This window comes from Oncorhynchus mykiss, chromosome 15 (genome assembly GCF_013265735.2).
Source record: "Oncorhynchus mykiss isolate Arlee chromosome 15, USDA_OmykA_1.1, whole genome shotgun sequence".
Taxonomy (NCBI): domain Eukaryota; kingdom Metazoa; phylum Chordata; class Actinopteri; order Salmoniformes; family Salmonidae; genus Oncorhynchus; species Oncorhynchus mykiss.
The window spans coordinates 47,355,785-47,371,770 of NC_048579.1; the positions used below are offsets into that span (position 1 = coordinate 47,355,785).

Here is a 15,986-nt window from a genome sequence, read left to right on the forward strand (position 1 = left end):
AATAAAATAGTCTCAGTGGATATAGGTATACAGAAAAACAGGGGAGAAGAGGAGCAAAAAAAGGAAGGAGAGAAAGAAAGAAAGTGACAAAATGTGACTATGTGTGTAGTCATACGTAGCATCCTTACCTGTCTGTACGTGTCTTGGTGGTGCTCGTCGTTGCGCGAGTCGTAGTACTGTTCTATGAAACCGAAGTATTCCTGTCTCTTCCTCTGTAGCGTGCTCTCTCTCCTCTCTGTGTTGGCAGGAAGGTAACCCTGGGAAGAAAACACTAGAACAGTTAGGATAGTATAGGCTCCTCAAACTCAACTCAGGACCTCGAAGCCAGTTCCACTCCTTTAAAAAAAAGATATGTTTTATTTTTTCCCCTAACCCCGCTAATTGGACAACATAACCTAGGATTCTACTTCCAGATTATACATACTATAAACATTTTACGGACGGAGTATATTTTACATTAGTTTTGTTTGTTTTTAGTCCCATCCGTCAGCCTGCCTTTTCTTTTAATTTACAGTCTGTAGAAACAGAATAGAAAGGTTGAGTTTTGGTTGAACATCACATCGCAGTTGAAAAATGAATGGCATATATATATATATATATATATATATATAGTAAATTAAAAGAAAACGTTTTTGGTAAGAGCATTATTATATTATTGATATATTATTGACTGACTTTTCAGGTCACCCAGCAATGCAATTAGCAGAGTTAACTCCAAATAAATGTTGCACTTCTTCAGCCATTCCTGCGACCAAAAACAAGCTACATATGGAGAGTACTTAAACAAATGATCTAATGATTCTGTCTCTTCACAGCTAAATCTGTAGAGCTGGTAGGGTTGTATCACCCACCTTTGTACAACAGTTTTAATTGAAAAACGACGTTTTCAATACGGCGTTGTTTTGTGTATCAGTTCATAAACCATGGGCCATTGAACAGGTCCATTGTAAATATATATGACACAGCTGCCAATTTGTTGGTCCTTAACCGAAACTGGTATACTTTATTTATTTATCACAATTTTCTTTAACCAATTTTGGTCTTTCTCCCCTTCCATCTTTGAGGTAATGCTGCAACTTGATGGTTGCAATTTATATAGAGCAGACATTTCCATATATTTTTGTTAGCTGCATGTGTGACATACCTCCCTCCGCCAGTCATGTGTATGATATCATTTAGAAAAAATTATATCGGTTTTGTTTTTTAAAAATAGTTTTAAAATTGTTTTTCTATCAGTTAGCATATTTGAATTAATCATAATAATATGTTGTAATCATTTCTGTCTTTTCTGGTGGGTTAAACTGATATTGCATATTTCTATGGCTTGTTTTAAAAATAACGCTATTTTGGAGCTGTAATCTGAATAGAGGGAAAAGGCCATTCTTGAACACAGGGTTAGCCATTCTTACTAATCTGCTAGAGAACCAGTTCGGATATAAATATAGCTTTTGTATGACTGAAGCCTTTAGTGAGAGGTCTAATGCTTTAATATTGAATCATTTCTGCCCTCTTTATTCATATTCATAATAAACATAACCGTTTAATTTTGTCTGGCTTACCATGCCAAATAAAATGTAATATTTTGCACATATTTATAAAAACAGTTTAAACAGTATAAAAAGTTGTTACGTAAAGCCAAGGCCATACGCAAATAGGTAAACTGGGATATGACTAAAGAGTTAATCAGGGTGATTTTTCCACAAATAGACAGGTATTGTCCTTTCCATGGTAGCAAGATGGCATCTACTTTTGCTAACTTTCCAATCAAAAAGGCACTCGCACATCTGAGCGATCTTTGTTGCAGGTGCAAGTAAACAATTGAATAATATGAGAGAAAAAAACGAGAAACCTGCACACTTCTGTTGCTAGTAACACTGCCCTTTATTACGCTTCACATATCTTATCACATATCGGCCTCAAGAGGTTAGAAAAATGATCTAGATCCTCTATGAGGCTGTGGAGGGATCCAATTTGTGGATTTAAAAGAAAACATGAATCATCAGCGTACAATGACACTTTTGTATTTATGCCCTGGCTTTCTAGACCCCTTGATACTACTGTTGGATGTGATTTTAATAGCCAACATCTCTATGGCCATAATAAATAGATATGCTGATAGTGGACAACATTGTTTTACTCCTATTGACAGTTTAATACTATGAGAAGTAGCCATTATTTACTATTTTACAACTTGGGTTACTTTACATAACATTAATCCATTGTATAAGAGATTCTCCAAAATGGAAATATTCCAGGCATTTATATGTAAATTCCAGTCGTACTTTATCAAAAGTATTTTTGAAAGTCAGCTATGAATACCAGGCCTGGTTTCCTGGATTTTTCATAGCGTTCTATGGTTTCCAGTACTTGTGTTATATTATCTTGAATCTATTGTTCATGTAGAAAATACTCCTGATTACGATGAATAATATCCCAAAATAACTTTAATTCTATGCATTTTGCTAGAATTTTTGCAACACAACACTGAAGTGTAAGGGGCCACCAATTTTAAATGGACAGGATCTTTATATAGTGCATTCAGAAACCTGACTTTTTTCACATTTTGTTTCCTTACAGCCTTATTCTAAAAATGACTTAATACATTTTGTTTCCTTACAGCCTCATTCTAAAATGGATTTAACACATTTTGTTCCTCATCAATCTATACACAATACCCCATAATGACAAAACGAAAATTGGTTTAGACACATTTGCGAATGTACTAAAAATGAAAAGAACACAATTACTTTAACATAAGTATTCAGACCTTTTGCTGGGAGACTGGAAATTGAGCTAAGGTGCATCCTGTTTCCATTGATCATACTTGAGATGTTTATACAACTTGATTGGAAAGGAGGATACCGAGTCAGTTGTACATCTGAATGGGTTCAACTGAAAATGTACCCTCCGCATTTAACCCAAACCCTCTGAATCAGAGAGAGCCTTAAATTGACATCCACGTCATTCTAACAAAATTACAGATTTTTACCTTATCAGCTCCGGTATTCGATCAAGCAACCTTTTGGTTACTTGCCCACATCCCTACCCACTAGGCCACCTACTGCCCGATTGGAGTCCACCTGTAGTAACTTCAAGTGATTGGACATGATTGGGAAAGGCACACACCGATCCGTAGAGCTCCAAGACAGGATTGTGTTGAGGCACAAATCTGGGGAAGGGTGCCAAAACATTTCTGCAGCATTGAAGCTCCCCAAGAACACAGTGGCCTCCCTTCTTAAATGGAAGAAGTTTGAAACCACCGAGACTCTTCCTAGAACTGAGCAAAAATGTGAGATGGGCCTTGGTCAGGAAGGTGTTGAAAAACTTGAGAGCTCTAGGGTTCCTCTGTGGAGACGGGAGAACGTTCCAGAAGGACAACCATCTCCGCAGCACTCCAACCATCAAGCCTTTATGGTAGAGTGGCCACACGGAAGCCACTCCTCAGAAAAAGGCACCGGACAGCCCACTTGGTGCTGTCCAAAGGTGCTTCAACAAAGTCCTGAGAAAAGGGTCTGAATACTTGGAGAATGTATATGCGATTTCAGTTATTTATTTATTTATTACCATTGGTATAAGAGTGGTTAAAACTAATAAACGGTCCTCTGAGCACATCAAAAACAGGTTGATATACCTCAACTGGTATGCGCCATCCAGCCCTGGGGTTTTCCCAGACTTCAAATCTTTAATTGCATCAAGAAAGGTTTTAAGATCGAATCCCTTGAGCTGACAAGGTACAAATCTGTCGTTCTGCACCTGAACAAGACAGTTCCTAGGCCGTCATTGAAAATAAGAATTTGTTCTTAACTGACTTGCCTTGTTAAATAAAATTAAAATAAATAAAATATATATTATTTATTTAAAGTTCCTCCTCTGTAATTGGGCCACGGGATGGTTTTCCTAATATCATCAATACCATTTTAACTTTCTTTATAAAAATATGAATGTGAAAATATATATATTGCACAAGTTGACTGCAGGTTTTTTCCTTAATTAAAGTAGCTATATATAGCTACTTTAAGTAAATACCTGCAGTCAACTTGTGCAATACAATAGGAGAATAGATCACATTCTTCATTTCACTTGTCACACAATTTTTCATTATGAAGGTTACCGGTAGCAGTGGCGTAAAGTGCTTAAGTAATAAGTACTACTTGAGTAGTATTTGGGGTATCTGTAACTTTTACTTCACAACAGTCAAAGAAAATTATGTACTTTTTACTCCATAGATTTTCCCTGACAGACAAAATAACTTGTTGGTCTAATTCACACACTTATCAAGAGAACATCCCTGGTCATCCTTACTGCCTCTGATATGTTGGACTCACTAAACACACACGCTTTGTCAGTAAGTCATGTCTGAGTGTTAGAGTTTACCCCTCTCTATCCGTAAATAAAAGTAAAAAGAAAATGCGGTCTGATTTGCTAAATATAAGGAATTAGAAATGATTTATACTTAAGTATATTTCATATCAAATACTTTTACTCAAGTAGAATTTTACGCGCCCAGGCTCTGTCGTAACCGTCCGCGACCGGGAGATCTGTAGGGCGATGCACAATTGGCCTAGCGTCGTCCGGGTTAGGGAAGGGTTGGCCGGTAGGGATATCCTGATCTCATCGCGCACCAGCGACTCCTGTGGCGGGCCGGGCGCAGTGCGCACTAACCAAGGTTGCCAGGTGCACGGTGTTTCCTCCGACACATTGGTGTAGCTGGCTTCCGGGTTGGATGGCGCGGTGTTAAGAAGCAGTGCGACTTGGTTTGGTTGTGTATCGGAGGACGCATGACTTTCAACCTTCGTCTCTCCCGAGCCCGTACAAGAGTTGTAGCGATGAGACAAGATAGTAGCTACTAAACAATTGGATACCATGAAAATTGGGGAGAAAACGGGGTAAAATTCAAAAAAAAATTAAAAAATTAAAATAAAGTAGAATTTTACTGGGTGACTTACACTCGAGTCATTTTCTATGAAGGTATCGTTACTTTTACTCAAGTATGAACATTGGGTACTTCTTCCACCACTGACCAGTAGTCCCCAGTCACCTGGTTTCACTTTACAAGCACACAACGAGAGACCGGAGCCTTGTGAGCAATGTTCCCTCTAAGCACGCACAGCCCCACGAGACTGACGAACAGAAGAAATATCAGCCATTTTAGTTAACACAATCAACATTTCCCTCCGCTGTGAGAATTGTGAATGAATCAACGCAATATTAGTCACTTTCAATGCAACATACCGAAACAAAAAAAACTATGCAAGAGATTCTCGCAAAGTGCATTGAAGTAGGATTCTATTGCATTGACTGACACAACTCAGGCCCATACTCTACACAGACCGGTGCACCATAACCAATCAGAGCTACAGTATCCCTATACGCAAACAGACCATTGCCATACTTGGATCTGTACCCTTCACTTTGAACTGGACTGTGTTTACAGAATGTGTGGTTGCGAATAGATACGTTTGTTTTGCGATCAAACCAACAACTGCATGTAGCCAGGTGTACATTTGTTCATATTCTGTTAGTGAGTTATTAGCCCAGTTATACCTCATTTCTAGTCAGCAATGTTGGAGTGGTTGCTTCCTACAAGAGCACAACACGTGCATTTCTAGCCTTCTTTGAAAATGCAAGTCGGGTAAAGAGCATTTTTTCTGCAAGGGGCAGTGTTGTATTTTGGGGCAGTGTTAGCTCATTCAAGCATGTCTCAAAATATAAGCAGCCAATATGCAAAGGGTAGCATAATTTGCCCGATTATCCGTAATAATGGTATGAGAATAAGAATGAATTTCATTTTGTAAAGTGGTTTCTTGCAAACAAATACAACATGTTCAGTCACCTTGTCTGAGAGACAAGTGGATAAACAGGTTACTATCAATTGCTACATTTCTTTGAAAAGTCTTATGGAATGTAGGCCTACATTGAACACCACACATTGGCTACTGTAGGCTGAAATACAGAACAGCTAATTCCATGTTAAAATGTATTGCGATGCATTTTCTCCATAGTTTATGCTAAGCCACTCTGATAGGCCTACATTAGGATCAAATAGCCACAGCAACCTACTTGGCCACTGCTATACCTGTAACCTAAAGTGAGTACAGCGTCAGTGTTCACAGTAAACGCGGCCCAGAAGTTGCACAGAAATTCCACAAAGTTCGTGTTTGCACTCAGCAGACCTGAAATTTGCTCAGTGCCTACATTTTTTTTGAGGAAAATTGCTTGTAAGTCACTCACTGTTGTGCAGCACACACCAGGTGATCTTGTTACATACAATATGGAATTCACAAGTAAGTGGTTGTCAGATCGATATCTTATAACTATTAAATTAACTGTCTAAAATGTGCTAAAAGCTCTGAAGATGTGCATTTGGTTTTCCAATTTAGTAGCTCGCTAGCTAAATGGTTAGCTTCTTCCAAAATCAAGCTTCACTTGGTAACAGCAGAGAACCCCCCCCTGGATCCAGAGCCTTGCTGTTTAATATTTATTTTGTGCATGCCGAAAACTAAGTAGCTTTTTTTAGTTACTTGTATACTTGTAGGGTTTAGTTCATATATAAAATGACTGTATAAAATGCTCACAATGCACTCGTTCGCATTTAGTTCTCATTCTCTATGGATTTTTACATGTACTTGTTAGCATTGCTAACCTTCGGATTACAGTGGGGTTTGAAAACAGCGCCCCGTGTGTCCAGTGCCGGTATTACCAAATATCCCAGTATGGCACAAGGTCTGTTTGAAGGTATGATAACCTGGATACCACCCAAGCATATACCACCCTATACTTTGAATCAAACATACATATTTGAATCAATTCACTGGAGAGAAGAAAAAAAACCTGCCCACGCTAGCCTTGTGAGTAGTCGAGAACGATTCATCACAAGCCTAGCATTATACACTAGTCTAGTCTAGACACGCACATATACACCCATGCATCCACACACATTGTGGGAACTACGTTCGGGGATACAGTAACTTCCAATAACTTTAAATCTGTTAAAACGGACTGCGTTCCAGTGGGCACCAGGCTGGGCAAAAGTTCCTGCACTACTCTATGTAGGGATGAGGGGGCCATTTGGGACGCACACTAACTGTTCGAGCACTTTACTACTGACACAGGTCCACTACATCATCAAATGTTTCAGTATGGCAGAGGAATTTGAAAAGAGAACTGTTAAGGTTGTTGGCCATATTATTATCTTCATATCAACCCACATTCAATAACAGATGGGCAGAGATTAATGCAAAGAGGGTCGAGGGCCTAACAATGGTATAACATTGAAAACACACTCGCACACACCGGATACAAACACACCTCTCCTCCAGTGAGAATGTATCTAGCTACAGTATACATCATACGTCTAGTCCTGCTGGTGTAGACTAGGCCCATAGTGATACAGTAATTGATTGCCTGGAAATCTACAGCCCCAGAAAACCATTCATCTCCGGAGCAGTTGAGGCTTGTGCCCATTCTTCACTCCCACGGCACAACAAATAGCTCTTACAACAAGACGTATGTGTGCCAGGCAGCCCCCTGAGCACTGGCTATAAGGGCCATTACCATATGTCCATGTAATCACGCTGACTTGATAATGTGCCTTAAAAGGGAGGTGGTGAGGGTTGCTATTCTAATGTTGGTGACAGAGGAAGGTCAAGTATTTCAAGAGACTCAGAAGTATTATCCGAGTGCTACTGCTGTGAGATATGCAGTGGATAGCTAGGTTGGGTGGGGTCAAAACCTTTTGAAAACTCCATTAACCCTCCTGCTGTGTCCCAGTTGAATTGGACCAACTTACAAGTTCTCTGAAAAATGTAGTTCATTGAATCTGATTGTCATACGGTTCCATGACTTTGTCCACACAAAATACATTTTGATGATTTTCATAACACTTTGGGTGTTTCCGGTCAAAAGTGACCGGTCATTAGAATTGAACGGGTGAGACAGTCTAAAATTGAGTTCAGGCACATGCCAATTCATCAGATGGACACACTTGCTCTCCCAGACCACCACATTTGAGCACGTGAACCACCCCCTTCTTGGCTTCCATGGCAACGCCCCCAAAAATAATCTTTCCCCACCTGTTGGCATTCTCGCAAACAATCTCAACATTGCTTCATTAATATATAGAACTTCTCTCGCAGCTCTGGTATATAAAGATTTTTTGAGGCCTTGCTCACAATTCATTCTGTGGCAGCACAATGACCAAATGATATACTGTATGTGAGGCTCTTGATCATATCTTTGATCATGACACTGGTGAGGAGGAGAGTCCTTGTTAAACTTTGACAAAGTAGTCTGAGAAATAGCACAATAGGTTTCATCTGAGTATGTTACAGTCAAAATAATCCATACATTGTTTTTTTTTACTCAAAAACAAGTTGCATGAGCTCAGGTCAATGAGGCCTACAGTCCATAAATAGCAAATAGAAGTTCAAAACGTGTAACGTACACAAGAACTTAAGTTGATAAAAGATCTAACAATATTAGGTGATAATATATGTATTATAGATTTATAATCAGCAATAATGGGGGCGGTAATTTTGGACCAGGAACACATAATTAACATGAAACGAACACAACGGGAGGGTTAAATCAGGATGTGGGGGGAAGTTTCATTCATGAATTGAGAGAGGAGAAATTATTTACTTTATTGATGGAACATGTTGGACTTCACCAACCTTTAGACATTTCACGCAGTGATTGAGTCAGAACATGAATAGAAGCGAGTCAAAGGGAGTGAGTCCTTCAAAAGTTTCAAACCACTCCGTCATACAGTACAAGCACAGTTTGAGTAAGTCACAAACTGGTTAGAGAATGTTGGAGGTGGGCTGGCAGTGTGGTTAGCTGGATACAGTAGAGAGCACATAAAACATAGTAATTTGGTAGGTGAAGAGAAAAATCTATCAATAGTAATACATTCTTGATCAGCGCAAGCATTTAGTTCCAAATAGGTTCAAGAGGATTGTCTCAGTCAGGACTGTCCTAGTTGTGAGCAGATGTGCTCTATAGCCAGGCAGGTACACAAACCACAGTTGGGTCAATTAAATTCCTGAAATTAGGTGTCCTCCTGTCCAATTCAAAATTGACCCCTAATCCTACCTTGTAACCCCACCTAGTGAAGATGGCAGAGGATTGGAGAGGAAAGTGGTCAAATCCAAGTAAATCAGCAAACTGTCTTTTTGAACTATAAAGTATGAGCTTTCTCTGCTCGTTTTTATTTTATAATTTTCACAAAGTCTGCTGCCTCAGTTTGTATGATGGCAATTTGCATATACTCCAGAATGTTATGAAGAGTGATCAGATGAATTGAAAAGTCACTCTTTTCCATGCAAATGAACTGAATCTCCAAAAAAACATTTCCAGTGCATTTCAGCCCTGCCACAAAAGGACCAGCTGACATGTCAGTGATTCTCTCGTTAACACAGGTGTGAGTGTTGACGAGGACAAGGCTGGAGATCACTCTGTCATGCTGATTGAGTTTGAATAACAGACTGGAAGCTTCAAAAAGAGGGTGGTGCTTGGAATCATCGTTCTTCCTCTGTCTACCATGGTTACCTGCAAGGAAACATGTGCCGTCATCATTGCTTTGCACAAAAAGAGCTTCACAGGCAAGGATATTGCTGCCAGTAAGATTGCACCTAAATCAACCATTTATCGGATCATCAAGAACTTCAAGGAGAGCGGTTCAATTGTTGTGAAGGAGGCTTCAGGCCGCCCAAGAAAGTCCAGCGAGCGCCAGGACCCTCTCCTAAAGTTGATTCAGCTGCGGGATCGGGGCACCACCAGTACATAGCTTGCTCAGGAATGGCAGCAGGCAGGTAGGTGTAAGTGCATCTGCACGCACAGTGAGGTGTAGACCTTTGGAGGATGGCCTGGTGTCAAGAAGGGCAGCAAAGAAGCCACTTCTCTCCAAGTAAAACATCAGGTACGGACTGATATTCTGCAAAAGGTACAGGAATTGGACTGCTGAGGACTGGGGTAAAGTCATTTTCTCTGATGAATCCCCTTCCCGATTGTTTGGGGCATCTGAAAAAAGGCTTGTCCAGAGTAGACAAGGTGAGCGCTACCATCAGTCCTGTGTCATGCCAACAGTAAAGCATCCTGAGACCATTCATGTGTGGGGTTGCTTCTCAGCCAAGGGAGTGGACTCACTCACAATTTTGCATAAGAACACATCCTCCGAGAGCAACTTCTCCCAACCATCCAAGAACAGTTTGGTGACGAACAATGCCTTTTCCAGCATGATGGAGTACCTTGCCATAAGGCAAAAGTGATAACTAAGTGGCTCGGGGAACAAAACATCAATATTTTGGGTCCATGGCCAGGAAACTCCCCAGACCTTAATCCCACTGGGAACTTGTGGTCCATCCTCAAGAGGCGGGTGGACAAACAAACCCACAAATTCTGACACTCCAAGCATTGATTATGCAAGAATGGGCTGCCATCAGTCAGGATGTGGCCCAGAAGTTAATTGACAGCATGCCAGGGCAGATTACAGAGGTCTTGAAAAGGGGTCAACACTGCAAGTATTGACTCTTTGAATCAACTTCATGTAATTGTCAATAAAAGCCTTTGACACTTATGAAATGCTTGTAATTATACTTCAGTATTCAGTAGTAACATCTGACAAAAATATCTAGACACTGAAGCAGCAAATTAATATGTGTCATTCTCAAAACTTTTGGCCACGACTGTATATAGTCTCGCTATTTTTGTTTCAAAGCTGCTTTTAAATCACGCATTGTTGGTTGGGGGCTCGTAAGTAAGCATTTCACTGTAAAGTCTACACCTGTTGTATTCGGCGCATGTGAATACAATTCGATTTGATTTGATCAGAACGAAATGATTGGATAATAAATTTAGGTTCCAACCCCTGGTTCATGCATGATACTACAGTCCACTCTGGGATTTGTTAGAGTGCTCAGTCACTGCAATTCGAACTAAATTCAACAACCTTCCATCCACCACACTTACAGATGCAATCAAATACATTGGCACTGTTACACTTTACTATGGAGTGCAATGAAGAATGTTCTGTTTATTCATTTCCAAAACTGGTTGAATAGCTATTTCAAAATCAAAAGTATTTGTCACATGCGCCAAATACAACAGGTGTAGACTTTACAGTGAAATGCTTACACGCCCTTAATCAGCAATGCAGTTTAAGAAATATAGTTAATAAAATAGACTAAATAAACTAAAGTAAAAAAAAAAATACAAATAAAAATGTTGAATCAATCAAATCAAAAAACGTAACAAGAAATGTACATAATAACGATGTTATATACTGGGGGAACCGGTACATGTCAGTAGTCCGGGTGGCCATTTGATTAGTTGTTCAGCAGTCTTATGGCTTGGGGGTAGAAGCTGTTAATGAGCCTTCTGGTCCTGTACCGCTTGCCGTGCAGTACTTGGGTGACTGGAGTCCTTGACAATTCCTTTGGGCCTTCCTCTGACAGCGCCTAGTATATAGATCCTGGATGTCAGGAAGCTTGGCCCCAGGGATATTTTTACTCATGTAGGCGCCCGCAACTTATCAGGTGAGAAATTACACAGCAAAAGGACAAACATTCCCTTCAACCAACTTAATATGAATATTCAATCATTCATTTTCTCCTTAGAGTAAAACAAATCTAAATTCCAGTTTAAGGTCATGTGCAGTTGCAAACACTAAAAGTTGTCATTTTATTGTTTTACTTAAAAGAAATTGAATAATGCAAGGGTGCCAATTTAATTTGACTATCTGTACTTGTGCTTCAGAAAATTAGAAGAATCAATAGCCTTGCCCTTGTGAAGGTTTTTGAAGAGGAGAAAGTAAAACTATAAGGTGCTGACAGTCAGTAGGCAACTATCACAGCTGGCCAGCCTAGATACATCTAAAGACCCCTTTAACTTGCTGTTGATTATTTTCTCCAATAATCGCTTTGTCAATCCATGGGCTGGCACCTGACACAAACACACAATCTGTTCTCCCATCGCTCTCCCACTAAAAAATAAGCTTAAGGAATCAATTTGCGAAGTAAATGAAATCTTTATTTTCTAGCGAGGAACTGACAAACAAAAATCTACTTAGTAGAGCGCTGGAGAGGCTTGTTGAAGTCTGAAGAGTGTGTGTGTGTGTGTGTGTGTGTGTGTGTGTGTGCAGCAGGTTGTGTGAAGTCAGCAGGATGAAGAGAATTGATTTTGCATTAAAACAACAGCGCCTCAAACGGTGACGGCAGCTCCGTCTGCTCCCACAGAGGCCTGACGAGTCATCGCTCTTGTTTAAAGATGATTCCCTGCTGTTTTAATTCTCATGGCAAAATCACTAACACACAAACACAGGATTAGACGCAGAAAGACATGCCCATATACAGAAGAAGATACCAAGAGGATACCAAGAAGACAAGAGACACACACATACACACACCAACCCTCACCACACAAAGGGTCCAACAGAGTGCAGCTCCAGCTCCGAGTCAGGATGACAGACGAGCCAGACATAGGCAGATGAAGGTCAGACAGGTGAACTAGACATGGCTGTGTGTGCTACCCGGGCTAACCAGGTGGCACTGCACCACCACAATATCATTGCCTCGACGCCCCAAAAAAATGGAACATGAAAATCAGGTAACTTGGCGTAAAACGCAACCCTACCTCAAAATCAGTAGACTTTTAAAAAAAAAAAGTGATAGATGACATTTTTGAGTGGCAACCAGGGAAAGTGTTGGGGGATAAAATGGTGATGGTTTCTGTGAGAAGTACCAGCAAGGGGCATGTTAGCCCGGCTGTGAAATATGGTCATGAAAGTGTTTGCACCAGAGTTAAGCTGGTTGTAGCTGCTACATTTCTGGTTTAGTGGCACGGTTTTTTATTTTTTTATTTCACCTTTATTTAACCAGGTAGGCTAGTTGAGAACAAGTCCTCATTTACAACTGCGACCTGGCCAAGATAAAGCAAAGCAGTGCGATACAGACGACAGAGTTACACATGGAATAAACAGGCATAAAGTCAATAACACAATAGAAAAAATAACGTCTATTTACACTGTGTGCAAATGGCGTGAGGAGGTAAGGCAATAAATTAGGCCATAGTAGCGAAATAATTACAATTTAGCAGATTAACACGAGTGATAAATGAGCAGATTATGTGCAAGTAGAGATACTGGTGCGCAAAAGAGCAGAAAAGTAAATAAAAACAATATGGGGATGAGGTATGTAGATTGGGTGGGCTATTTACAGATGGACTATGTACAGCTGCAGCGATCGGTTAGTTGCTCAGAGAGCTGATGTTTTTTGTTAGTGAGGGAAAAATAAGTTTTAAAAATATATGAATATAAGTTGTTTTGAGTGCAGAGATTTTATTTTCAAGATATAGAAACTCTCTCTCTCATTGCATATGAAATCAATCAATAAAAACAGCTTAGGAAAAAGGCCCTTGATTGATATAGAATGATCCATAGGCCTAAATGCTATAGCTAGCATGCTGTGCTAACTATGAGCCCTACACCAGGCTATATAATCACATCTGGCCTTGCAGCCACATCAATAGCACAAAGCCAGTTGCAGCTGCTGCTTTACCAGCACTTAACATTTAACAATTCCGCTCCATTAGGAAAGTGTACACATTGCCACGGGCGGCTCAGCCATTTTTAACACTGAAAATCCACTTAATTGACTTCCTCCAGGCACTGGAACCCAAGTGGACGATTCTTCTTTAAAAGCTCTTTATTATTCCAGAAAAGCTCATTCTTTTTCATAGGGCTGGAAGCTTCCTCTGTGTCTCATGGCACAGACAGAGATGAGTCTAAACATAACTGTAGCGTAGCTAAGCGTAAAGAGATACCGCCCAGGGAGAGGTAGAATGATGAGGATATACAAATAAAAATAAACTCATTCACTGTTTTCTTACCTTATAATTCCCTCCGTTTCCTATTAATGATTGAGACAGTTATGTATCATTTGTGCAGGCAGGTGGGGGGTGGAAGGTGATGCAGCATTAAAATGTATTAACAACTTTGAAAGAGACAAGCAGGCATTTTTCTGAGGAGGAACTACTGCTTGCCCTAACCTGCCTCTGGAAAAGCACAAATTTAATATCCACGGCACGATCGGGAGCAGAGAAGGTCACAGGGGACACGTCGAGAGTGAAGTTTTATTATGTGGCTCCAAGTTTATGGAATAGCGGTAGAGGGTGGAGAATAGATTCTCAGAGGCTCTCCTGTCTATCGCAGACCGCATCTTGACAGAGAGGATTTAAAAGGTCGGGGGAGTGTTCAGATATCCCAGGATCCTTCGGGGGAGGATAAGGATGGCATGTTGCAGGGATTTGGCATCTCCTTCCATCTCCTCCCTTTCCATTTCTTTTTGCAAACCACACACTTGCCTCGCTCATGTGTCTGTCGCGCAGCATAGGCCTATATTCAACATTCTGTGGGACAAGACTGAGGGTCTAAGGGAACCCAGAACACCAAGCCGTTGAGAGCCAGAAGCGCAACCTGATAGGGTGATATTGAATTTGGATATTGATGACTAATCTGAATCGGATAGCCCTATTGGATTGTTGTGCTACCATCATCAGCAAAAGACAAGGTGATTCTACTGACAAACAAATCCCAGATTGAGTGCAATGTACTGTAACCCATTACTTCCCTAAAGTATCTATTACCCCCCTTTTTCCTGTCCTGCTAAGCATTCGAAACGTGATGAGTACTTTTCGGGAATCAGGGAAAATGTATGGAGTAAAAAGTACATTGTCGTTAGGAAAAGTGTTAAAGTAAATGTAGTCAAGTATTTTTTACTTAAGAACTTTACATCACTGCATCTCAGCCCCTCAGACAGAACTGGGGACCTCTGACACTCATTTGTGTTAACAAAATCTTTGCCATACCCCTAGGCAATATAATAAGCTTTTGTCTGTGTACACAGCAATTAATGTGAAAGTCACACCACTCAAAGTAATGCTCCACACACTGCAGTGATCACCAGACTGCAGCTCTGTCGCACGCTGGGTATGTACATAGTCAAGTGGTAGGCTTTGAGGGGACTCCTATGGTAGGTACACCTAGAGCTCATCTCTTGGCAGTAGTACTGTAGACTACTCTTTCACTGACCTCAATCCAGAGTCTCTCAGAGCGTTCACTGTCAGCCCACTGACACCTCGATCAGATCACAGCAAAATCAGTCAACTTGAACAGAAAAATAATCATGAGGCATCAAAGTAATATTAAGAAATGCTATAGATGGAAGGAATATAGTTTCAAAACCTACCAAAAAACAATTCTGCAACAAATTCAATCCCTTTTAGACAACTTCCAGAACAAAACGTTCAACTGTAATAGTGAAGGTGTAAATTGGCAGTAGAAAATCTCGGTCTGACCTCTAAGCTTCCCTATCAAATCTAAAAAATCTCAAATAGAAAACTCAAGAAAATTAACGACAATGACAAATGGTTTGATGAAGAATACAAAAATCGAATAAATTAATTGAGAAACCTGTCCAACCATAAACACACAGACCCGGAAAACCTGATGGTGAATCAATGTTTGGATCAAAATCATGTTTGGGTAAACCATTTCTCCAATTTTTTTGGGCTCTATAACAAAGAACAAAAACATATACATAATCAAATACAAATCAATTTAAGACTACCAGAAGCCACTGGATTCTCCAATAACCTTGAACTACAGGACAAAATAAAAACCCTCCTACCCAAAAAGGCTGTGGTGTTGATGGTATCCTCAATGAAATGATCAAACATACAGACAGAAAACTCCAATTGGCAATACTAAAACTCTTTAACGTCATCCTTAGATCTGGCGTCATCCCCAATATTTGGAACCAAGGACTGATCACCCCAATCCACAAAAGTGGAGACAATTATGACCCCAATAACTACCATGGAATACGCGACAACAGCAACCTTAGGAAAATCCTCTGCATTATCATTAACTGCAGACTCGTACATTTCCTCAGTGAAAACAATGTACTGAGCAAATGTCCGTGTTTTCTAAC

At 40.2% G+C, this 15,986-nt stretch overlaps 1 protein-coding gene across 5 annotated transcripts in view; it reads right to left on the minus strand.

Annotated features, from left to right (window-relative positions):
• tbc1d22a (TBC1 domain family, member 22a) overlaps window positions 1–15,986 on the minus strand; it is a 187,473-nt gene that overhangs the window by 138,253 nt on the left and 33,234 nt on the right. For all 5 annotated transcript variants that reach the window (XM_036944449.1, XM_021563377.2, XM_021563374.2 and 2 more), the window contains exon 7: window positions 129–257. In XM_036944449.1, coding sequence (XP_036800344.1) covers window positions 129–257 — 129 coding nt within the window. The remainder of the gene's footprint in view (window positions 1–128; window positions 258–15,986) is intronic.